This window comes from Schistocerca cancellata, chromosome 6 (genome assembly GCF_023864275.1).
Source record: "Schistocerca cancellata isolate TAMUIC-IGC-003103 chromosome 6, iqSchCanc2.1, whole genome shotgun sequence".
NCBI lineage: Eukaryota > Metazoa > Arthropoda > Insecta > Orthoptera > Acrididae > Schistocerca > Schistocerca cancellata.
The window spans coordinates 182,169,589-182,195,367 of NC_064631.1; the positions used below are offsets into that span (position 1 = coordinate 182,169,589).

General features: G+C 39.9%; 1 protein-coding gene across 1 annotated transcript in view; it reads right to left on the reverse strand.

The window, feature by feature from the left end:
* LOC126190982 (uncharacterized) overlaps positions 1–25,779 on the reverse strand; it is a 142,083-nt gene that overhangs the window by 105,289 nt on the left and 11,015 nt on the right. Inside the window, exons 2-5 of the mRNA XM_049931657.1 lie at positions 21,651–21,941; positions 20,899–21,256; positions 20,709–20,812; positions 8,375–8,536 (exon numbers count right to left, since the gene is read on the reverse strand). Of these exons, the coding sequence (XP_049787614.1) occupies positions 8,375–8,536; positions 20,709–20,812; positions 20,899–21,256; positions 21,651–21,941 (915 nt within the window). The remainder of the gene's footprint in view (positions 1–8,374; positions 8,537–20,708; positions 20,813–20,898; positions 21,257–21,650; positions 21,942–25,779) is intronic.

Below are 25,779 nucleotides of genomic sequence, written 5' to 3' on the forward strand. Positions count from 1 at the left end.
GTTGAGACCAGAAGGGAGGGGGGGGGGGGTGCAAGTGGGTTATGGGAGTTCCCATCCACATAATTAAGAAAAGCTAGGTTTGGTGAAAACAATCCAGATGGCACAGGCAGTAAAGCAGTCACTTACAGTCAGGCACATCGTGTTGTGTGGCGTGCTCCCATTCAAACCTTCAGATGTCAGACACTCAGATTGGTACCAAACATTGTGTGTCAAGATAGTATCAACCAAAACACCGATTTAGTTTGTGCATGTGCTGTCATCCAATAGAAGATGTGTAAATGGTAATTAAAAGTAACACCAGACCTACGGAGTATAGGGAAAGAGCATCTGTGAGTGGTGAATGTGAAGATCTCTGGCAGATGAGTTGGTAAAGTGCCAGATCACTGTACTAATGGTCCTGAGTTCAAAACTCACTGAGGCGATTTTTTTAGCAGTTTATGTGTGAAACTGTTATAAGGGAGAACATTTTTCTGACATGTAAAAGGACATTTTGGAGCTCGTCGCACTGTTCTTTTGGGAGTCTGTTTTCGCTTCGTTAGTTGAAAGTAGCAAACCTATAGAGTACATTTGCATAGACGGGTGTGGTGATATCTATACAAATGTATGCAATGGGTTTGCTACTTTCAACTAATGAAGCGAAAGCAGACTGCCAAAAGAACAGTGTTACAAACTCTGCAATGTCCTTTTATATGTCAGAAAAATGTTCTGCCTTATAACAATTTCACGTGTAAACAGTTACATAAAAAAATTGCCATCAGTGAGTTCTGAACTTGACCTTTAGTACAGCGATCTGACGCTCTACCAACTCACCTACCACAGATCTTCACGTTCACAGCTCACAGACATGCTTTTCCTATACTCTGTAGTTCTGGCGTTACTTTTAATTACCATTTACACCTGTTCTACTGGACGGCATCATGTGGAACAAACTAAATCGGTGTTTTGGCTGATACTATATCGACGTTTGGTACCGATCTGAGTGTCTAACATCTGGACGTTTGGCTGTCAGCAACTAGGTGATCCAGCTGTCTCTTGGCCAGTTTTGGCAGTGGCCATTCATGTGGACAGACAATTTCCCACATCGAATGCTACACAGTGATTGCATCTAAGCTTATAGATAATGACTGCTTTCACACATGACAAGACGCATGTGACAAGACTAGAGTAGGTGTTAGTGGGAATACACTTGGGGAAGGTCTTGTACCTATGTTCCTATGTTTCTTGGGGGGGGGGGGGGGGGGGGGGATATGAGGCATGGGGAAGATTCTAGGAGCACAGGTGGAACAGGGATGGAAAAGGGAAGAACAAGGATATTGTGTAGGATGGACGGAAGGCAGAACATCACAATGGAAGGGTGGGGAGTGCAGTGGGGAGGATATTTCTCATTTCAAGGCACGATACGAGGTAGTCAAAACCTTGGTAAAGACTGTTATTCAGCTGCTCCAGACCTGTGTGGTACTGCCAAAGGAATCACACAGCAATCAGAATTTTGTAATTTTTGTACTGATGGTGTGTGAAGTTCAGAACTGAAATAGTAATTAGTCAAAGCATAGCGATTCAACTATGAAAAATTCTTGAGAAAATTGACTTTGAAGTTTTCTGAGTGTGTTTCATATCCTAAAACAAGGTTGAGCTTTCACTCAGCCACTTAGCTCTGTCCAGAATGCTCAGCTCCCATGTGGGTGACTGTGGTTGGATTCCTGGCCATTTGAAATTTTTTAAACGAAGGTACATGCTGTATGAGCGTTTCAATGAAGCATAAAATATATGAAAATGAAAAAAAAAAAAATAGTTTGTAACTTCTTAAATTAATCAATCTTTTTAACAATATTTTTAAAAAATCAATAATTATTAACTTATATTTGCAATGAAAAGGATTTCTGTGTGCAATGACAATTAGATGCATGTTAATTAGCATACATTTGATGAAGAGAAAAAAAAAGACTGAAACAGGAATCGAACTAGCAATTGAGCTATTATTAGCCTCTAGTATTACCAATTTTTTCTATCCTTAGGTATTTTATGCTTCACAGAAATGCTCATAGAAATGTACCTCCATTTAAAATTTTGCATTGGCTGGAAATCAAACCTGGGCCACACACATAACACGTGAGCGATTTACCAGAACGTCACACACACTGATGAAATATCTGACTTACTTTAGGGAACTGAAAACCCTCAGAAAACTTCAAAGTCGATTTTCTTGATAATTTTAGGAGTTGCTTCCTCAGCTTTCGCAGATTGATACAAGAGTTCTGGACTTCACATACAATGTAAAAAAATCCTATAGCCGCGTGGTCTGCTCGTAAGTCACGAGGGGAGGTGCTCCTTTGTGGCTTGTCTGTGAGCAGATGGAAGACGGTAAGTGCCTAAGGAGACAAGCCATGGGACAAGGCTGAGACCCTTGGCGTATTTAAAGGGAGACTGTTTATCACTACAAACGTGATGATCACAGATGGATAGTCTGTATGGGGGAGACATCTGGTGTGGAGTGGTTGTCAGCTGCCAAAATGGAGGTATTGTTGGTGGTTCATAGGTGTGATATGGACTGAGTTACTTATGTAACTATCCTTGAGGCACATGGGCACCTGCAAGGCAACATCCAATACCTACTAATTCAGGAGCTTTCTAGAGGAATCTTTCCTAGTCACACCAAATCCCATCCCCCCCCCCCCCCCCCCCTCCCAGTTCACATTCACTGACGACATCTTCATAACCTGGATCAAAGGTGGTTACAACCATGCACATTCCTCCCAAACCTCAACATCTTCTCCCTCATTTACATCGCTGGTCCTCCTAGCTCAAAAGCCAATTTCCTCAAAGTCATCCTCCACCTCAAGGATGGTTACTTCACAACCACATGGCAACAACTTTCCTTGCAACGTATCCTTCATTCCTGTAACCCCTCTAATCTCAATCTTCGCTAGTCCCTAGCAGCCCACTATCCTGTTCCCACCAGGTCCCTGCATGCTCCCACAGGCAGCACTAGCACCTTCCTCCATCCCTACCCCGCTGTTCCTTCCTTTTCCCCTCATTGCAGAATGCACTTTAATGTCATCTGTCAATCTTCCATCAGGCCATCACCTTGGTATTTTTGTTCTCTTGTAAACCAACAATGCACTTCCTTGGTCCATCTACCACCATATCTACTACCCGTGTGTTCGACACACCACCATTACATTTTTATTTTAGTCAACTCATTCCATTCATGCTATAATACATTTAGGGCCAGTTGTATAAACATCACTGAGTGGCAATCAATTCTGACTTTAGTTCAGAAATTGAACTCTGTTCAGGACTCCACTTTATTGTATAGCAATGAACTTTGATCCACCTAAGGAGCTTCAGTTTTGATCTAAGAGAGCAAAAAGATGCTTGGCAACACTGCAGAAATCACTGTTGTCATGATTATTACACTCTGAATTCAGATATTAATCATACATCGTAGATACACAGTACTTATTATTGAAAATGTCGTGTTATGAAGATGGAGGAAAGTAAACAAAAAAAGGAACCAATGTCCAAACTTCTCCCCATACAAAAAAGATTTTTTTCTGTAAACTATATTGAGCCAATATAATAACACAATAGAACACAAGAAATTGATAAAGTTACTACACCTAACAAGGACAAGGAATAACATTTTTTTGCAAATATATGCACTCACTGCATTGGAACTCCTGTTAGCTTATTTTCTGTTGGTTGTGGGCTTTCTTTGTAGAAAGATTCGTCCTGAAGTTGTGTGTGATGCTTTTACACATTTTAATATAGTCTGCTTAAGTTTAGTGTATGAGATTGCTTGTACGTTTAGTGAAAACTGTCAGTGATGGTTCCTAAATATCTCTGCACTACTGCCAGTAGGAGAAACAGTGTACAGTCCACAACACCTAAAATACCAGGAAAATGTGAGATTTGATAAAAACCACACTGCGTATTTTGCAGAATTCTTTCTGCAGGCAGGCAATGCAGGCCAATACCTTGAGCACAACTTTGCAAGCTGTTTGAACAAACTGCCAACCATCATCTGAAAGCTTCGTGCAGCACAAAAACTTAATGTTGAAAGTAGCATGCACATTGGAGTCAGTGGCTGGTTTCTTATCATGGTTTCAGCAGATTTGTACTCTCTCAACCTTAGTTCTAACAGCTGTGCAGTATTTCTTTTTTTCCTTCAAGCTTAAATGATTTATCACTTAATTTTGAAAATGAGTTCGGCCTTTGTCGTCCTCAACAGACACATCAGAATATTCAGATATCTGCAAAGTAAACTAAAGAAAACAGTATACTGTAATTCACATCATGTAAGTTTCTTGCACATAGAATGCTGCCCAGCACAGTGGCCCAGAACATTACGAAAACGGAAAGAGGGATGTGGTTTCGGAATGTAGCATTGTTATAATTATCTTTATGGCCAATACAGCAGAGAAAGTAGTATCAAATGGAAAATAGATCCTAGAATTGACCTGGATTTGAGCCAGAGTTCCTTCATATGAGAGACTAAAATGCAAGCCCTGAGCTACCAACACAGTTGTACAAACAGTGTCAGATGAATGACAGCTTGGTAAACAACTTATAAAGATGATTCGTGAAGTTTTCCCAGCGTATTGAATATTCTATGAGGTTTTTGGATTGCAGCCAGATCACGTTGACTTCTTGCCACAATATTTTGGCTGGCAACCGTCCAGCCATCTTCAGGTGAGTGTCGTCACTGGACACTGCTAGTTCATGGTGTCAGCTTTATAGCAAAAACTGGTGCAGAAATGCAAGCACTTTGGCAGCCCTCACAGGAGTGTCCCTTATCAAAATCTTTGCCCTCTGCAAATACTGTTCCATCTGCAGTGTTTAGGTGCATGCGTAAAGGTTAAACTATATGTTCGCCCTCTGTCAGAATGCGTGCTCGTGTTGCTAAAAACAAGTGTCAGATGTCGCCAGACATGTCATAATGAATGAAATATTTTCTCTCAGGAGAAATTAGAGAGATCAATGGGTCCCAACCCTTGTCCAGTTGAAAGCCGCCATTGTGATTTATAAGATTTTGTGCTAGATGTTCCACAGACTCTTTAAGTACTGAATCCTAAAAAGATGCCGCTGGGGCCAAGATTTTTGTGGGAGAATAAGCCCGGAAGTGTCCTGTGGTAATACAGTACTCAGCTAGGCCGACTTACTTGTCTGCAAAAGGCAAGTGTGGCATTCATGTTCAACACACCTTTTATGTACTGTGCTTATTGTCTGACCTATGTATGCTTTGTCACACTGGCAAGGAAATTTGTAAATCCCAGCCTTCTGTCAATCCAAATCATCTTTTACTGAACTGAGAAGGACACTAATCTTTGCCAGTGGCTGGAAGATTACTTTAATTTGATGTTTCCTTAGGTTCCTGCCTACTTTAGATTGAAAGGCTGCCGACGTATGGAAGGAACGCCCTGGACTTGAACAGTTGTTGTGGGTGGTTATGTTCCATTCTCCTTAACACACCATTACATCAGGTTAAAAGAAGCTGAGACAGTGTGCTTCACTGTGTAATGAATTGTCAATTGTGCATTAATCACTAATAAAAAAAGTGTATAAGATAATGTGTACATGTATAAGAGACGGCTACTTTGATATGTGCATATATATGAGGCATTGAGAACAATAGGGACCCAAAGCACAAAGACGAAGTTTTGAGAAAAATAAATGTTTGTGAAAATAAAATTTATATGCAAATCACCAGTCTCATAGGTTTTACTTGTTTTTTACACAAGTCTTAACATCCTATATTTCCTATGAAAAAATAATGCATTCGCTTTATGTTATGAAATTTTAATTATCATTTAGGATTGTTGTTATTATTAATGTTAATTCACAAAATGTTTGTATATAGGCTGTTGACAACAGTGCCTTTTTGACAGTTGTAAAGTTTTTAATTAATGTGGAACTAGAATCAGAACATAAAGAACAGATACTAAATGCACCATACGCACAATTATTACCTATTCCAACACTTCATGGTCCTTGTTGTCATCACTTTCATTAAGCACATTCTGTGGCATGAGGTTAGGATAAAACTGTCTGTCCACTTCAGGCATGAAATTTAGTAGTTCCATTACATCAGCGTGTTTCAAGGTTGATATTTGCCTTCCATCGACATATTTGGGCAATAGATTTTGCAAGACATCTACAGACTGTGGGGAAATGACAAACTGCCATCTCCCTCAATGTGACTAGCAGAAAATACTGGTCCCCCAAGAGTCCAATGGAGAATATGTTATATTAAACAACTGTTGCTGGCAACCTGCTGAAAGCTTCAAATTGTAAAATTTCTGAGATGTACATTGTTATTATGGGCATGGTAGTGGGGTCAGGAAGACTCTTTAAAGTTCCTTAAATCCTCTGCATCCATTTTACATACTATAAAAAGGTTTAGCTAGCCTTGCTTCCTACATAACTCGACACCAACCATCAGGTGAGAAAAGTGAAACAATTGTCCTCTTTACTTTTTCGATTTATTTGAAGTCAGCATAATATGGGAGAGAAGTGTGGCCAGGAACTAAAAATTCATGTTATCTCCCTCTGACATTTTTTAAATTGCTTCTCATCCCTTACATGTTATTCACCTTTATTTTGCAGCATTTCACTATTAAAAATTGTAACTTTCATCTTCACAGACACCAAAAACAAACAGTACAGGCAATCACCCCAATTAGAAGTATTACTACGGACATGATGTGGACACTAAATTAAGTTGACAATGCTAGATAACCATTGAGCAGTGCAGAGCAACAAAATTATAGGTGAAACTTTCTGGCAGATTAAAACTGTGTGCTGGACCGAGACTTGAATTAGGGACCTTTGCCTTTCACAGGCAAATACTCTACCAACTGAGCTACCCAAGCACGATTAACAACCTGTTGCCACAGCTTTACTTCTGCCAGTACATCATCTACCTTCCAAACTTTACAGAAGTTTTCTTGTGAAATTTGCAGGACTAGCATCCATGGAAGGAAGGATACTGTGGGGAAATGGCTTAGCCACAGACTGGGCAATGTTTCCAGAATGAAATTTTCATTCCGCAGTGCAATGTGCACTGATATGAAAATTCCTGGCAGATTAAAATTGGTGTACTGGACTGAGACTTGAAATTGGGGCATTTGCCTTTCAAGGTGTCATGAGTCATGCTTGGGTAGCTCAGTGGAAGAGCAATTGCCCGCGAAAGGCAATGTTCCTGAGTTCAAGTCTGAGTTTGGCACATAGTTTTAATCTTTCAGATAGTATCAACAAAATTATGCTTTGTGCCTGTGTGGAAGTGAATATAAGAGAACTCAGTGAGAGAGATTTTTGTGAATGTTTATATAATGTGGGCCTACAGCACAGATAAAGCTTGTGCACCATACGATCTACAGATGATACATGCTACAATTTCAAAATTTATGATGGTATGCTTTAAGCTCTTATGGTTCACAGTACCTCATATGTGCACTATGTTTTTCAATGCCTTTATACATGCTGTTTTTTTAACTACTTAATTTAAATTCTGCAACTTATAACAGTTATCTACCCAAGGCCAAACAACCTTCATTTAACCTGATGTAATGGTATTTGTATCTGCTATATAAATTTTGTTCTTGGTAAATTCTAACAATTTATGATATTTCTGGGGTCATACCTCAAGTTTCCCATAGAGTCATTCATTAGGTTTCTGTCTCATACTTTGATTAAAATAACTTCGTGACTGATGTTTTAGTGAGTTGAGTGGTAAGCACTGGGCATCAGCAAATCACAGCTGCTTCTTGGACCCTGCATGCTTATTGTGTTGCCTGTTCTGCAAGCCCATGTAATCTGGTGACACAGGCTCCAAGGGGTGGAAAGGGGTCAGGTGAAACAGGCTGCTGCAGAGGGTATTTGCTTCCTCCCCCTCCCCGCCCTCCACCAATGCATGCATCTCTTGATTGCGTGAGCACATGGCTTCTTGTGTACGAGCCTGCAACTCCATACACCACCAGTGACATATGTCAATCACAGTGTTATTTTAATTGAAGTATAGCCCCACGTATAAATCTTTCTTTACAATTTTCTGTTATTGAACACCTTCTGAAACTCTTTATAGGTCTTCTACCTCCTTAGCAGTACATGAGTATAGTTTTCAATATTTCTGTTTACTATAAAGCCTGCACCTGAATTTCCTCCTTGCTTGTTTCTGCAGCAGTTATTTTAATTCAAATCCACTCTCTTTGAACTCTTGGTAAAGAAATAAAGAACATCCAAACCAGGAGGCTGAATTGACAACTAAAATAATTAATGCACAAAAAGTGTTGTACTATGGCAACTGAAGAGAACAATCTACTACATCATAAAATAGAAGATCTGAAGGTTTAATTACAAATAAACATTCCAATACCTTAAACTGTAGTTCTGTTTTAGTAATCTCCAGTTCTTTCTTGTATGTTTCAATTTGTTCACAAAATCTTTTTACTTGGAGCTCTGCTTCTCGTGCACTATCTTGGTGCTGTGTTTCAAGCTGCATTTGCAACTTTTTGATCTGAGACCGAAGCAAAGATACCTGTAAAGTGAATTATTATTTAGTACTGACAGAAGGATTAAACTTTCATATCAAGATACTGAATTCTTTACTGTGTGTGCTTAGCAAACAAAAATTAAAAATTGTATAAAATATAGAGTACATTAAATGAAGTACATTCAACAGTCGATTTTCTCAAACTGAAGGTTATGCATTAATACAATGACAGAAAAAAAAATCACAACACCACGAAGGAACTGAGCAACATAAATTAAAATTGGTAGAAGTGTTTATAAATCTGAAAGATCATGTCTATTCAAAACTCTCACCAGTCACATTAGAGTGGAGCTAGCCATTATGGGGATGCAAATCAGGTGTGCATTAACACATGCTGTAATGTTCATTAGTATTAGTTCCCTTTCAGATTGGACATGGCGAGTTTATGTCAGTCAAGAATGCCTTTAAGGTGACAAAGACGTCATTATAAATACCTCACTGACTTTGAACGTGGTCGTGTAATAGAGCTACAAGAAGCTGGATGTTCCTTCTGCAATACTGCAGAAAGACTTGGCAGGAATGTACACACTGAACATGATTGCTGGCAGCAGTGGTCACAAAAGACTGAGCTCCAGCAAGTCACTTGGCACTACTGATAGGTAAGACCATCATGTTCGGCATATGGCTCTAGCACATCGTACTGCATATGCATCAGCAATTTGAGCAGCAGTTGGCACCACAATGACACAACTAACTGTTACAAACTGGTTACTTTAAGGATAGCTCTGAGCCAGATGCCCTGTAGTGAGCATTCCACCGACCCCAAACAACCATCCTTTGCGACTTCAGTGGTGTCAAACAAGAGCTCATTGCAGGGCAGGGTAGAAATGTGTTACATTTTCTGATGAAAGTTGGTTCTGTCTTGGTCCCACTGATGGCTGTGTGTTGGTTAGGAGGAGACCAGTTGAGGGCCGGCAACCAACCTACCTGTGTGATAGACACACAGAACCTGCACCTGGAGTTACGGTCCGGGGTGCGATTTTGTATGACAGCAGGAGCACTCTTGTGGTTATCCTGCATGCCCAGACTGCAAAACTTTATGTCAGTCTGATGATTCTACCTGTTGTGATGCCATTCATGAACAGTATTCCAGGGGGGTGTTTTCCAACAGCGTAACACTCACTCACAAACTGCTGTTGTAACACAATGTAATCTACAGAGTGCTGACGTGTTGCCTTGGCTACTCGATCACCAGATCTGTGTTCAAACTTTTGTGGCGGCGTTCGTAGCGACAAACACTTCGCTGTAGAAACGGCTTACGAAGTCACTGCCACACTTTTAATAGCGGGCCGACCGGTCCGCTGGAACAGTGAACAGAAAGATGAAACCCCAAACGCCCTGATTAAATAAAAGTCGGTACTTATCTTTATTAACGAAGATACAGAAACACAGTAGTGAACTCCGTGTCTACAGAAATCTGTCTAGTTCAAGTCGGAGCGGCTAGGTCAGCGTCGGCTGACGACAAACAACAACTCTGCTGCGATGAACACACAACTGACTAGCAAGTACACAAATCGGTGGCGAGTATACCACTGAGCGGCGAATACAGAACTGTCCTAGCGCTCGCGACTCCAGCGCTTAAGAAGCCAGAAGCCAGCGGTGGCGCGCGCAGACTTGCAGCGATTTCCTGTATCGCTGGCGCTGCTTATGCGGACGGCGTCCGGACTTTGATGCTGCCAACCTTTTGGCAGCGGGCTCGGTTGGCATTACTGGCTAGGATATAACACAAACTACCACACATGGGACATAATCAGATGACAACTCCAGCAACATCCACACACACCATTAATGGTATCTGTATTGACTGACCAAGTGCAACATACGTGGAACTCCATCCTACAAACCGACGTGACCCAGTACCTATACAACACAATGCATGCATGTTTGCATTCAACAGTCTGGCAGTTACACCAGTTATTAATTTACTAGCAGTTCATGTTTGCAATGGCTTATCTCACGCTTACATAAACCTGTGATCTTGCAATGTTCATCACTTAAATGCATTACCTAGACAAATGCATTCCCAAAATTTAATTACTCTACATTAATTATTTTTTGGAAGTGCAATTTCTGTTTGCAAGTGTAGTTTATTCCTTCTGCTCCAGCTAAAAAAGGTAGAAAATTTCTATGAAATGATAATAATTAACTGTTTCACAGTCTTTAAACCAGGAAACAAGGAAGCAATGGGATAAGCTGGATACAGCAGTCACTACTGCGAGACATGTACAACAGCATAAGAAATGGAAGAGACCGCATTATATTAATGTGAAGAAGAATCAGACAGCAAGAACTAAATATATATTGTGTAAAGGACATTCATATTATTATGTTTTGAATTACAGATATCAAGAAAGGATATCAAGAGGCTGACACATTAAAAGGTAAAAGATCTTAAGACAACAGACAGCACAGACTATTCTCAAACAGGGTACTATCAATTTTATGCTGCCACAAACGTTCGTCCAACTGTGATTTTCATAGGATCATGTAAACACAAAATAATGACATTTTTAAATGTTTTATTGTCAGAATTGTCCTCTAAATCTAGCACCCGCGCAATGTGAAAGAAATGAGCAAAACGTGAGACATCATCTTGATAGTGGTTCTGGTCTCCTAGAAGATACTATCCTAGGGCGGTTGCATTTTCTTATATATATTAAGCATGTAGCCTAGTTATTTGCATTTGCCAATGGCCTTCTAACAAGAGGACAGAAGAGCAGCCAAAATAGATCAGAACATTCTCTTGTCCTCATGGTGGAAAACTCTCTTCAGAATGTGGCAACAGCAGACCTTATCAATGGTACTGAGATGCAAAAGGTAAATGAAGGAATGAGTGCATTAAAGGCAAGGAAAGTGTATTCACAGGAAATAAAGCTTCTAACTGGAAAACAATCATGGCAGTCTCCCCTTTAACAGAATATTCTGTGTTACTGCCTCATTCAGACTTAAGGAGGGGACTGCCAAGGGGGAGATGACCATGAGGTAAAGACTGAATAGTCAATCAAAAGGTAACAATCTATGAAAACAATAGATTGCTATTCACCATAAAGAAGACAAACCGAGTTGCAGACAGGCACAATGAAAAAAAATATTGCACATTGAGCTTTCAACCAAAGCCTACTTCACACACACACACACACACACACACACACACACACACACACATTCCCACAAGCAGATACACCTCATGCACACATGACCTCTATCTCTGGTCACTCTCGGTGACTGCAACTGTTGCACTGAATGAAAGCTCCAATCCAGAGTGGGGCAGTAAAGTAGGAGAGATAGTAGAAGGCTGCCAGATGCAGCATCAGGATGATGTGGGGGAAGGAAGGGGGTGGGAATGGGGAGTGGAAAAGGAGAGGAGCAGAGAAGGGGAGAAGATCAGTGGGTGCACTGGCTGAGAACGGTGCACAACGAGAATGACTAATTCCTTACTTCCAACTTGGTCTCACCATCTTTCTCCAGGTCCCTTCCTAAGGGCACCAACACTTCAGAAAAAAAGCCATACACAGCCCAAAACAGATCCTGAACTAATCATCCTACCTGCAGAAGAAGTTTCCACCACCGTCATTCTGAATCGCAATGACTACCTGGCTGAAGGCCTCTACCAATTGTCTGATTTCTGAAAGAGTCATCCCATTGCAGAAGTTGTCCCACATAATCTCCAATTCACGATTACAGCCTTAGGCCCTTCCCACAACCTCTGCTCCGAATCTATTTACCTTCTGACTCCTATGACACCTGCACATCCACCTTCTACATGTTACCCATAATCCACAAAGCCAAGAATTCTGAACACTCCACTGTAGCTGGTTATTGTAACCCCCAAAAGCATTTTGGCCCTCATTGACCAACACCTCCAACCCCAACTGGCCAACATATAGCCTCCCACATCAAAGATACCAACCACTTCCTTCACAGACTCTTCAAGGTCCCCACCCCTTTATCTCCTGGATCCCTAGTTGTCACTACTGACACCAGTCCCCTTTACACCAACATCCCTCAAGCCCATGGCCTTGCCACTATTGAACACTACCTCTCCCAAAGCCCTCCAAGATTCTAAACTCACTATCTCATTCCCCATACACCTTACAAAATTTATCCTAACACACAATGACTTTTCCTTTGAAGGCTAGGTATACAAACACATCTGCAGCACGTCCATCCTCTTGGCACCCTCCTATGTCAACCTGTTTATGGGCCATCTGGAGGAAACCTTCCTAGCCTCCTTAAACCCCAAACCCCTAGTCTACTTCAGGTTCACTGATGATATCTTCATGATCTGGACTCAGGGTCAAGGTACCCTATATACATATTCCTTCACAAACACAACACCTTCTCTCCCACCCACTTTATCTGGTCCCCCTCAACTGATGGTGCCAGCTTCCTGGTCATTGACTTCCTCCTCTCTGATGGCATCATCCACACTTCTGTCCACATCAAACACCCCTACCACCAACAGTACCTGCCTTTCGACAGCTGCCATCCCTTCCACACAAGATCACTCCAATGCAGCCTGGTCACCTGGGAATGGAATATGTGCAGTGACACAAACTCCCTTGCCCAGTATACTGAGTGTCTCACAAAGGCCTTCACAGACAGGCACTAACCCCCAGACTTAGCCCACAAACAGATTTTCTCTGCCACATCTCCAAAATGCCCCGCAATCCTCCTACTGACCACATGAACCAACTCCAAAGGAGTGCCCCCATCATCACCCAATCACAGACTGGAACAACTGAACCACATCCTTCATCAGTGCTTTGATTATCTACCATCGTGCATTGATATAAGTCACATCTTATGCCCTCATCCGCTCTCTGCCAATGCACTCATTGATCTTGTCCCCTTCTCTGCTCCTCTCCTTTCCTGCTCCTTGTTTCTCCCACCACACACCCGTCCCTCTCCTACAGCCTCCTGACACTGCACTTGACACACTTGTCCTGCTACCATCCAGTCACTATGTGCTCCGCCAGACATTGCTCTTCTTTCTATAAACTGAGTACAATTCATTATAAATGGGAAGATAGGGAAAAGGCTGAGTTACCATGAATGTCTCAGTGAAAGGATTAATCTAACCAGAATCTAAACAAAAACAAGGTCAACAACTACAGTGTTTGCATACATGCTGATGTTACTAACAGAAGATGGCCATAAGGGCGGGGGCGGGGGGGGGGGGTGGGGGGGGGGGGGGAATCCAAGTGAACTGAAGAGGTAATCCAGCACGTAAAGGGAGATGAAAATCTAATAATTATAAGGGAATGGAACACTTTAGTAGGGAAAGGTACAGAAGGTAGAATTACAGGAAAGTTTCGGCAACATGAGTGAGAGAGGAGAAAGAGTTCATGGGGTTGGCAGTAAATTTTAGCTAGTAATAGCAAACATAATGCTCAAAAATCACAAGAGAAGGAGGTGTAGCTGGAAGAAAGCATAAAAAATTACCATCTGAGTTACTTCATGGCAAGAAAGAGATTTGGAAATCAGATACTCTACTGGAAGTATACCCTGTTAAAGTACATAAATCAGAACTTTGTGTTTCCTCTCCTCTCCTAAGGTGGCACTTGGTTTTGTGTTTTGTGAATTTCTTTGCCCCCTAAGAGTTTATTTTCCATGCTTTTACTCTATGAAGTTTTTGTTGTTGCTATGAGTCTTCTTTCAGATATTAAAGGAAGAAGATCACTATTCATAAAAGAGTTGTGTTCTTGCTATAAAATTATATCCTAAGTTCACCCACAACAGATTATGGGCCCAGGTTTGAGCACTTCAGGTTCTGAGAATTACAGTATTTGTTCGGCAGACTATTTTTCCATTTACTAGGATATTCGTGAGACTGCAAAATTTTTGCAATGGCAGACACAACGCTTAAGTTGAGTGATGATAGTATTTGCACAAACATTTGCAAATTATAAAGTGAAGATCAGTGGGAAACATTGAAACTTTGTTTAAAGGAACATTCTCTTTATTCGATTATAGATGGTACACGTCAGTTGAAACATTGAAAGATGACATCACATCTATAACAAAACACACATTGCAATTTGCGAACATTTTCCACGACTTGTGCACTGGAATGAACAAAATGAATCCAAATGCAACTTTGCCCCTTTTGCTGCTCCACCATAGTATTTTCAAAACATTAGGACTCGAATATCAGTTTTACAGGTTGACCTGGTGTTGAGTTCCTGAATATGAGCAAAGGACAAAGCTTATTATTGAGAATTTGCATTCAATTGAGAATTTGCTAGCTACACAGGCAGCTGGTGCTTTCTATGCAAAATCAAACTCGGATGAGCAACATCAAAAACAGAAAAAAATTGCAACAGAGGGGAGTAACTCAAAGAAGAAAGAAAGTCCTATGTATCTGTATCTGATAGTACAGATTCTTGGATTATGGACTTTGGCACAACACATCATATTTCACAAAATAAACCGAATTTCACTACATTCAAAAAGTTTATGATTCCACAATGTGTACAGACAGCAGGCAAAGAAATTGTTTTTGCACATGAGACTGGCAGTATTAATATTGAAATGTTCATAAGCAAAAGGTGGACACCTGCTTTGCTTGAAAATGTCTGGTATGTACCTGATGTCAGACACCAACTTTTTTCTGTCCATCAAGCTGTGACTTATGATAACAAAGTTGTTATCCATCAGCGACATAGTGAAATAGTCACAACAGGAAGAATAGTTGGTTCAGTATACATTATGAACAGGTGAGTTTGTCCTCTGCATTCCCAAGTCATGATTAACTTAGCAACTTCAGAAGAACAACTACAATGTTGGCATGAGAGACTCGGTCATCAAGATAAACATCACATACAAGATGTGCTCTCTCGTTTTGGTATATTAGTGAAGTGCCCTGGTACCACATCGTTTTATGATGGATGTGCTCTTGGCAAATTCCACAGTGAACTATTTAGATATTTCAGAGATCATTCACAAACTGTTGGTGGGTTGATCAATGCAGGCGTTAATGGACCCATGTCTGTTGACTCTATAAATGGTTTTTTTAACTATGTGAATTTCAAAGATGATTATTCTCATTCATTCGGATATATTTCATGCGAAATAAATCTGAAGTGGCTACCAATCTGAAAACATTTTTGAAGGAATGTGATGCTGTTGGTCATGAGGTAAAAGTACGTCAGTCAGACGGTGGAGGAGAGTTTAATTGTAACATGGCAGCCACTGTGCTACAAGATCGTGGTATTTAGTTTCGTATTAGGTGTCCGGAAACTCCTGAGCTAAGTGGTGTTTCTGAACAAGCAAATCGACATATAATTGAATTAGCTCGCTCAATGATAACGTCTAGTAAGTTACTTAAATCATTTTGGGCTCATGCATATGACACAGCTGTTTTTCTACGCAATTGTATTGGGAAGTCAAGTGTTGAAGGTGAAACACCTTTCAAATTGTGACCTAGCAACGTGTTTGATAGTTTTAGCTATCTACGCATTTCTGGATCAAAATGCTATGTTTATTTCCCACCAAAGAAATTCCAGTCTAAGTTTGAATACGAGGCTACGCCTGGTCATTTCATTGACTACGTGAATGACAATGATAGTTACAAAGTGTGGATTCCATCAAAACATCGTGTGATGAAATAATGCAATGTTGATTTTCAACCAGAAATGCTATGCACAAGTGGAAATTTGATTGATTTGGAATTTAATTCCATACCTGAAGAAACAGGAGAGAAAAGTGAATCTACTGTTGATTAGATTGAAACTAGTCACCAAGAATATTCGAACGAGTTACCAAATCAATGTCCAGTTCGTGAAATCCATCCCCCTGTAAAATTTAGTGACTACGAATTAGGGTACCAGCCTCACCACTCTCAAGAAGCAAATCCATTAGTTTGCCTGACAAAAGCAATCTATGAAAAGCAATGGAAAGTAGTAATTCTAATAAAAGGTTTAATGTGATGAAAGATGAAATGAAGGCATTTGGAGAAAATAATACCTGGGACTTGGTAGAACTGCCTTAAGGAAAACATGTTATTCATAATCGATGTGTACTTCGTATTAAATATATACCTGATGGATCGATTGATCGATACCATGCTCAGTTGGTTGTGTGTGGTATGTTTCAACGTGCTGGACTTGATTATGATGAAACTTTTCGTCCAGTTGCTCGTTATGACGCTGTAATAGCAATTGAAGCAGAAGAAAATTTGAAACCCGTCAATTCGACGTTAGAACTGCATTTTTATATGGTGACTTGGATACAGAAATATACAAGGTTCAGCCAGAAGGTTTCGATGACAGGTTATGTCACTTTTGTTGCCTCAAGAAATCACTGTATGGACTTAAGCAATCACCTCATTGCTAGAATAATAAGTTTCATTCATTCATGACAAAAAATGGCTTCATTAATTCAAAAACAGATACTTGCATTTACATTTGACAAAGCAAAGCATAAAAATTGCTGGTTGCTGTTTATGTCTATAATGGACTTATGAAAATGTAAGATGTAGAAAACTAAAATGGAGCGAAGAAAGGGTGTAAACACTGGCCTTTTTCATAGGCATGACAACCACCCAGTTAGTAGTAAGGATGAATAGGCATAGGCAGATGGTGTATTCTGGCAACACAGACTCCAGTTTCTCAAAACTCCGCAGGTGGGAACTAGCGCTACAAGATGTCCTTGGTTCTCGTCATCCACCTGGCCTTAATTTACATCAATTTCTTCCGCTCAGCATTTCTTCACAATAACTACTCCTCTCTTCACTCCATTTTAGTTTTCTACATCTTACATCATCTGACCTGTCTATTTTTCGTCAGCCCCCCTTACACCTTTGTTACATGTAATGCACTTAGCTTTTCACTCTTATTAACTCATGCACAATGTTTTAGTAGTAATCTCTGTCTTGCATATTACCCTGTCCTTCATCTTTAAGCTCTCAGGTTTTCTAATCTTGTATGGTGCAGTCCCCAACAATCAGTCTTTCCTTCTCATCCTGTCCACTAAGTCTCTCCTGACCAGGGGTCCTGGGTGACTTTTCTGAACTGTATCCCTTTCCCTAAAGTTCTCCAGCCTTTTTCCTTCACCCCTCTTCCTTCCCCTTCAACTTTTAGGAGCCACAGGCTTCAAAAGCTTGTAAAAGTTAAATCTTTTTGTGTGTGTGTGCGCGTTCTCCTGTCACCGCTTGGTGAGTATATTTTTTTATCTATCCATTTACATTATAGCTTTTGCAACCAACGGTTGCTTCGTCAGGAAAGAGGGCAGGAGAGGGAAAGACGAAAGGATGTGGGTTTTAAGGGAGAGGGTAAGGAGTCATTCCAATCCCGGGAGCGGAAAGACTTACCTTAGGGGGAAAAAAGGACGGGTATACACTCGCGAGTGTATACCCGTCCTTTTTTCCCCCTAAGGTAAGTCTTTCCGCTCCCGGGATTGGAATGACTCCTTACCCTCTCCCTTAAAACCCACATCCTTTCGTCTTTCCCTCTCCTTCCCTCTTTTCTGACGAAGCAACCGTTGGATGCGAAAGCTAGAATTTTGTGTGTATGTTTGTGTTTGTTTGTGTGCCTATCGACGTGCCAGCGCTTTCGTTTGGTAAGTCACATCATCTTTGTTTTTAAATATATTTTTCCCACGTGGAATGTTTCCCTTTATTATATTCATTTACATTATAGAGTAGATGGACCAGATGAGAAAGAATGGAAATCTATAAAATGGAAATCATACACAAATACAGATATAAGAAAAGTAACGATAACGAAATGATGGGTAACAAAAGAAATACTTTAATTTTTTGGCAATACAAGGTATCAAAATGTCCAATAAAAGAAAGGAGGATAGCAATATAAGTTACTTATTAATGAAACCTACATGAAGCTAAAGCAAAATGGCTGCAGGAAAAATGTAAAGGAATTGAAAAAGAAAATGTCTTTGGGAGGACAGATTCTGCATAAGGAGGTCAAAGTAACTTTCAGAGAATTTACAAGGTAAAGTATCAACATCAGAAGTTGAAAAGGGACTCCACTATCATACACAGAGGAAAGAGTATTCCGAGTGCCTTTATAAGGGGAACAAACTACCTGTCAACACCATTAAATAAAAAGTGGATGTCGTTTCGGACGGCATAAGGAATCCAGTATTACATCTATATATTAGACTCAGAATTGGCTATAGCTTTAGAAGAATCCCAATCAAACAACATTCGGGTTGCACATTGGCTGCGGACATCTACACACAGCCACCTCACTCACCATATCTCTCTGTGTGTAGTTCATTTATGTGGAATTCTGTCAAGGGTGAAGTTCATATCCCTACACTTCAGTGAACTTGGTAGGAAAGAAGTTCTTACCACTACAGTTACTGTAAACATCACACTAGACCTGCATGAGAGAGGTTTGGCAAGAACAAGAATACCATGCTGAGATTTTCATTCTGCAGCTGAACGTGCGCCGATATGAAATTTCCTGGCAGATTAAAACCGTGTGCTGGACCGAGACTCAGACTCGAGACCTTTGCCTTTTGCGGCCAAGTGCTCTATTATCTGAGCTACCCAAGCATAACTCACGATCCATCCTCACAGCTTCAATTCTGCCAGTACCTCGTCTCCTACCTTCCTAACTTCACAGAAGCTCTTCTGCGAACCTTGCAGAACTAGCACTCCGGGAAGAAAGGATATTGCAGAGACATGGCTTAGCCACAGCCTGGGGGATGTTTCCAGAATGAGATTTTCACTCTGCAGTGGAATGTGTGCTGATATGAAACTTCCTGGCAGATTAAAACTGTGTGCCGGACAGAGACTCGAACTCGGGACCTTTGCATTTCATGGGCAAGTGTTCTAGCAAGGTTAGCAGAAGAGCTTCTGTGAAGTTTGGAAAGTAGGAGACGAGATACTGGCAGAACTGAAGCTGCGAGGATGGGTTGTGAGTCATGCTTGTGTAGCTCAGATGGTAGAGCACTTGTCCGCGAAAGGCAAAAATCCCAAGTTTGAGTCTCGATCCTGCACACAGTTTTAATCTGCCAGGAAGTTACAAGAATACCATGTTGGTATCTGTATTGTTGTACACTGCTCATTTCCAGAATGTATCTATACATTAGCATAAAAAAAACTTTATATCTTCTCTCTTGCTGGCGGTGACAAGGTCATGTATTTACATTCAGTGTTGATAAAAACTAGAGCCAGTAATCAATGTGTACATTTTTATATGCTGCATAGGTTACAGTATACAGTTTAGGTGGGGGGGACTGTGTGGATTAGAGCCCTGTACGTCTGGGAAATCCAAATTACAACTGAAACTTCTCACATACTGCAGAGTTCACACGATACAAAATGTTCTGGCTGTCTAGCACCTGTTCACAATCTTAGCACATTGCTAACTCTGCAAAAAATTCAGTATCTTGTCATGACCCAGGCACAAATAATGAATTATTCACTCACTGTTACATCATCATGCCTAACTATAGTTACTGAAGTGCTCAAAGAACACATATTGTTGTGGTGCTGGAAGTGATAACTGGCCTGTGAGGCAGGGGACACAATTCATGGGACTCTCATTTCAAAGTTGCTACACTGCCTAGTCTGCAGTATTTTTAGCATTAGCCAAGAAGCACAAGAAGTTTCAAGACAGCTTATGAATGTGGAGAGCACTGTCCGATAAATAGCCCTTACAGTAAACAAACACAAACCTCAATCTTTGTCTAAAATTTCTACCTTGTCTATCTTATCTTATTACCATATTAACTAAGCTGTAATAGTTCAATATGTGTTCCACGATATTTTCCATTCTATCGGTACCATTTTGCCAGAAAATTATTTCACTATGCGTCTCATCTGAAACTCAGGCCTCAGCTTTTGTTCACAATAATTTTTAGATACTTATATCTGTAAATATTAGATTTTAATTTAATGACACAAACGAAATGTGTAATATAATTTTTTACCTGAATCAAGGCAACATATCATGAAAGCTGTCAAGAGCAGCAGATATGAAAATAAAAATTTGAGGTACTAAAGAACTACCTAAAAGTTGTGCTATCAAGAGAGTTAATAATATGCAGAATGATTAAAACCATATCTTGCAAACGAATTGAATGATAATTATTCTTAGCAATAGTTGTAAATATTGTACATGATTACTGGAGATGCTGGTACACATAATAAGTGAGGAAGAGAATGGAAAAAAAAGAGACTTACTTCGCCTTCTTTAGAAAGGAGAGTATCTTGAAGTCTTTCATTTTCTTCTTTTAAGTTTCTTAAGCCATTAGCTTCTGTGGAACTTAGATCCTCCTTTACAGCGACTACAAAAAGACATACACAGTATGATAAATGAAGTGTGAAATAATATTATGCACAAAATGTATCAACTTACATATGTTGTACATACCTGGTGGTTTAGTGGTGCTAAAGCCCTTGTTTGATGCTTTGGCTTCACCTACAGGGATAGAACTGATAGGAAATACAACAGCAGGTTTTTCAGTTGTTGCTACTAAGTTTGAAGGCTTCTTTGGCTGGAATTTTTGCACCTGAGGTGGTAATTTTGAAGTCTGGAAAGTGGTTGGAACTTTAAACTTCGAGTTTTCAACATTTGCTGACTGTTTTGTGACACTCTTTGGCTGGTTATTACTAGTTCTGAAACTGAAGCTTCCTGCAGGAGGCTGTAGGAAAGCAGGAGTCTCAAAACTGTTGACATTTTTCTCGTTGTACTTATTCTTGGTTTTAACAACATTTGCATCTCGAGTTTCCTAAAGTGAGGATAAAAAATACTGTGTACCAGTTTACATTATTTTTAACAATAATGTGCACACTTTAACCAAAATATTTTAATGTAACAATGGCAAAAAGCCTATGAAACACCAAATGGCAAATGAAAAAGTCTAACACTCAAGGAAAGAAAGGGAAAAATTGGTTTACCTTTTCTTGGATTTATAAATACTGTCAGATCATTATGTATAAAATCAGCATTACAAATGCCATTAAAATTCGTTTTCACACACAAACAGATATGGATGTTTCAGAAATGAGAAAAACTGATGAAATCATAACATCATTTACAGTTTTAGGAAATATTACATCATTATGTTGAATTATAATCATGCACTGTAACATAATGAAAATAAAGTTATTTGCAGTGCTAACCTCAGCACATGATTGGGAAGCTTGTGTAGCAAGAAGAAAACATTCTTCAACAACATCTTCTGATAAATCTTCATCCCAAACATCATCATAGGGATCAGTACTTGATGCGTTGAAAGAAGATTCATCCAGAGGTGGTTTTGTGCTGCAACTCGGAGTCAAGGTAATATCTAACCTTGGCTTCTTAGAATTGGTGCCAAAATCCTTCTTAACCTGAGGATCATTTCCTAAAAAGCTAAATGGCCTCTTATTTAAACTAAGCCTGCTATGCTGATTTGACATGACACCGGGCATCTGGAACAATACCAATATATGTTACTGTAGTTTTATTAACTATGCAAACAAAACTTTCAACATGCTTAAAAGCCACTTAACAACGAACTAAATGACAGATTTCAAAAAAATTACATAATTAAAACGAAGTTTACACGCAATGTGCCCTCACACGCAGTGGCTGTATGTGATCCTGCATGTGTATTTTAGTGCAGGACTTCACTAGAGGATACGTTCATTGTACCCTCTGCTTGTGTTGTCTGTGGAACCACAAAGAATAGGTTTTACTTGCTAACCACAGTATCTGAGATTTCATATCGATTTGGCGGGAAATCCATATTCATATCAGACACAAGACCTACAATTTAACATGGATTCCACAAAGTGACAGACATCTGCCGACACTTAACTGACATTCAGAAGCAACAGTACAACAAAAATAGTGGATTAAAGCAGAGGTAATGTGATGTTATGAAGTCGGTATCCAGTAGGGTTACAAAAGTAACGCAAGAGAACACTCACAGACAGCAATTTATTCATTGTATGTCTCTATGTGTCTTTCCTGAAGTCATCAACAGAATAGCCAGTAGAATCGCTTTTCCCAAAGACACAATACATCTGCAGCAGTTGGTCAAAGTGGTAGAATTCATGTATTATCGAAGGGTCTCAAACAAATAACCTGTTGTTTTAATTTTTCTTTGGTTTTCCTCAACTGCTCTGGGCAAATGCTGAGATGGTTCTTCCAAAATGGACTGAATGCTTCACTTCTTCAGTCTTGTCAAACTCTACTCTTCAACAATTCATGTATACCGGCCAGAATGCAGATGGATATTAGCATGAATCCCAGTTCAGTGTAGCACTAGTTGTTTTTAATATGGAGTGTGATTATGGTTGAATTCTAAAATTTGTTTCTCTATTACATCCAGAGGAAGTTTTGTGCTGCATGTATGTGTGCCACATCACTGATTACTGAAGCTCACCTGCTGATATTGCGTGCATGCGCATGTGTGTGTGTGCGTGTGTGTGTGTGTGTGTGTGTTCTACATTGGAAGAAGCCTTATTGGCAAGAAGATTAACTGTACAGCAGTCTTTTCATTCTGCCTGTCTGTGATTACACATCTCCTATATACGGTGAGTAGCAATCTATCATTTTCATAATACTGAATTTGAATCAAATATTTCTGACACTTTCCCAAGCAGCCTTCTTACTGCCACACAACATTTCATCAAACTACTTGTCTCTGAAACACTATCAAATCTGTGGGCAAATGAAGACTCCCTCTTTGAGATCTAATTCACCCAACTGTGGACCTTCCCCCCCCCCCCCCCCCCCCCCCAAGTGCTTGCGTGCTTCAGTTTTGTAGATCATTTCCTTTCGCAAATTTTTTATGTGTTGTATAAAGATAACTTTAGAACAAAACATCAGTACAAATTACAACCACTACAACCTAGAATACCAAGTGGAATAAGGTACTGAACTCTTGTGGCCTGTAGTCTATACTGAATATTTTTACCATATTGTTTCATTCTTGCCAAATGTAACAATTACACATACATTGACAGCAAAATTCCTTCTATTTTCCTTTATGGACGAAAAATCTAGATACAGTGGAGGTCAATGAAGTGAAATGGAAAGAAGACAAGGATTTCTGGACAGATGGGTAAGGTAATATAAACATTAGCAGAAAATGATATAACAGTCCGAGCAGAATTTGTTATGAATAGAGAGGTAGGGCAGAGAATGAGTAACTGTGAACAGTCCAGTAAATGGTTGTTCTCATCACAATTGACAGCAAACCAACACCAGCAACAATAATTCAGGAATACATGCCAACATCGCAAGCAAAAGATGAAGAGACAGAGAAAGTATATGATGATATTGAAAGGGTACTTCATTATGTAAAAAGAAATCGAAATCTGACAGTAATTGACAAGAATAATATACAGAAGAATGGAAAAGAAAACAGAGAACCTAAGAAAGGAAAATTGAGGATGGAATAATGACAATCTTATGAAAATGATAAGACTGTTACTATATAGTGTAAATGTTGAATTGCACACAGGCACAAAAAAACACTGCTAAACAAATAAGCTTTAGGCCAGAAAGCCTTCTTCTGCATTAGGCAAAACACTCTCGTGTGTGTGTGTGTGTGTGTGTGTGTGTGTGTGTGTGTGTGTGTGTGTGTGTGTGTGTTGTCTCATACTGAAGAAGGCTTTTTGGCATAAAGCTTACTTGTTTAGCAGTCTTTTTGTTTGTGCCTGTCTGTGACTCAACATTTCTGAGTAGCAATCTACCCTTTTCTTAATTTTGTCAAAACTGAGCAAATGTTGAATGATGAGTAGTTAGGTTTTCGGAAAGTTAAATGCACCAGAGAGGGAGGTCTGAGGTTGTGGTTGATAATGGAAGCAAAACTGAATAAAAATCAAGGCATAATCATAGGGTTTGTCGAACTAGAAAAAGCTTTGGATAATTTAAAATAGTACAAGATGTTTGAAATTCTGAGAAAAACAGAGGGAAGCTGTAGGGAAAGACGGGTAATATACAATGTGTACAAGAAACACGAGGGAATAATAAGATTGGAGGATCAAGAACGAAGTGTTTGGGTTACAAAAGGAGTGTGGCAGGGGTGTAGTCTCTTGCCCCTACTGTTGAGTCTATATATCAAAGCAGCAATGACGGAAATTAGAGAAAGGTTCAAGAGTGAGATTAAAATTCCACGTGGAAGCAAACAAGGATAAGATTTGCTGATGATACTGCTATCATCAATGAAAGTGAAGAAGAATTACAGGATGTGTTAAATGGAGTGAACAGTCTAATGAGTACAGGATATGGACTGAGAGTAACTTGAAGAGAGATGAAAGTTATGAGAAGTAGCAGACATGAGAACAGCAAGAAATTTAACATCAGAATTGAGGATCATGAAGTATACAAAGTTGTGGAATTCTGCTACCTAGGCAGCAAGATAACCCAAGACATACGGAGCAAGGAGGAAATAAAAAGCAGACTACCACTGGCAAAGAGGGCATTCCTGGCCAAGAGGAGTCTACTAGTTTCAAACAAATGCCTTATATTTGAGGAAGAAATTTCTAAGAATCTACGTTTGGAGCATAGCATTATACAGCAGTGAAACATGGACTGTAGGAAAATAGAAACAAAAGAAAATCAAAGCATTTGACATTTGGTGCAACAGAAGAATGCTGAAAATTAGGGGACCAATAAGAAAAGAAAGGAGGGTGTTCTCTGCGGAAATGGTGAGGAAAGGAATACATGGAAAACACGGAGAACAGCTCAAGAAGTGGAAGGCCATCAATTGCTAGAGATTACATCTCTCATGTTATTGCTAATGACATTTTGAGAGAGGATTGGAGAAAAACACGTGAGGTTGCATATCAGGCAAGGCTGTCTGTCACTTCAGTTTACAGAATCATAACTGAAGAACAAAAAGCAGGTTGCAAAAGAATCACAGAAAAACGGCTTCAACATTATCAAGCAAGAGGAGAACAGTTCCTGAAAAACAATTTAGCACACAATGAAACCTGGATACGAGATTTCGAGCCAGAACGAAAGTCTCAGTCATCGCAATGGAAAAGTTCTGACTCTCCTGCATTGATAAAATTCTGCCGCCAACTCAAAGGCGGAACTGATGATGATCTTTGCGTATCACATTAATGGAGTCATAGCTAGAAACAGAGTGCCTCAGGGGAGTCTGTAACTGGCACATACTAGAAGCTGTTTCTACAAAATGTTCTGCAGCCAAAAATTCATCAAAGAAGACCTGACATGCTTGCAGCTGTTGTCCTCATTTTGTACGCAGTGGGAGACAGCATATTGCCCTACCAGTGAGAGAAAACAATCAAC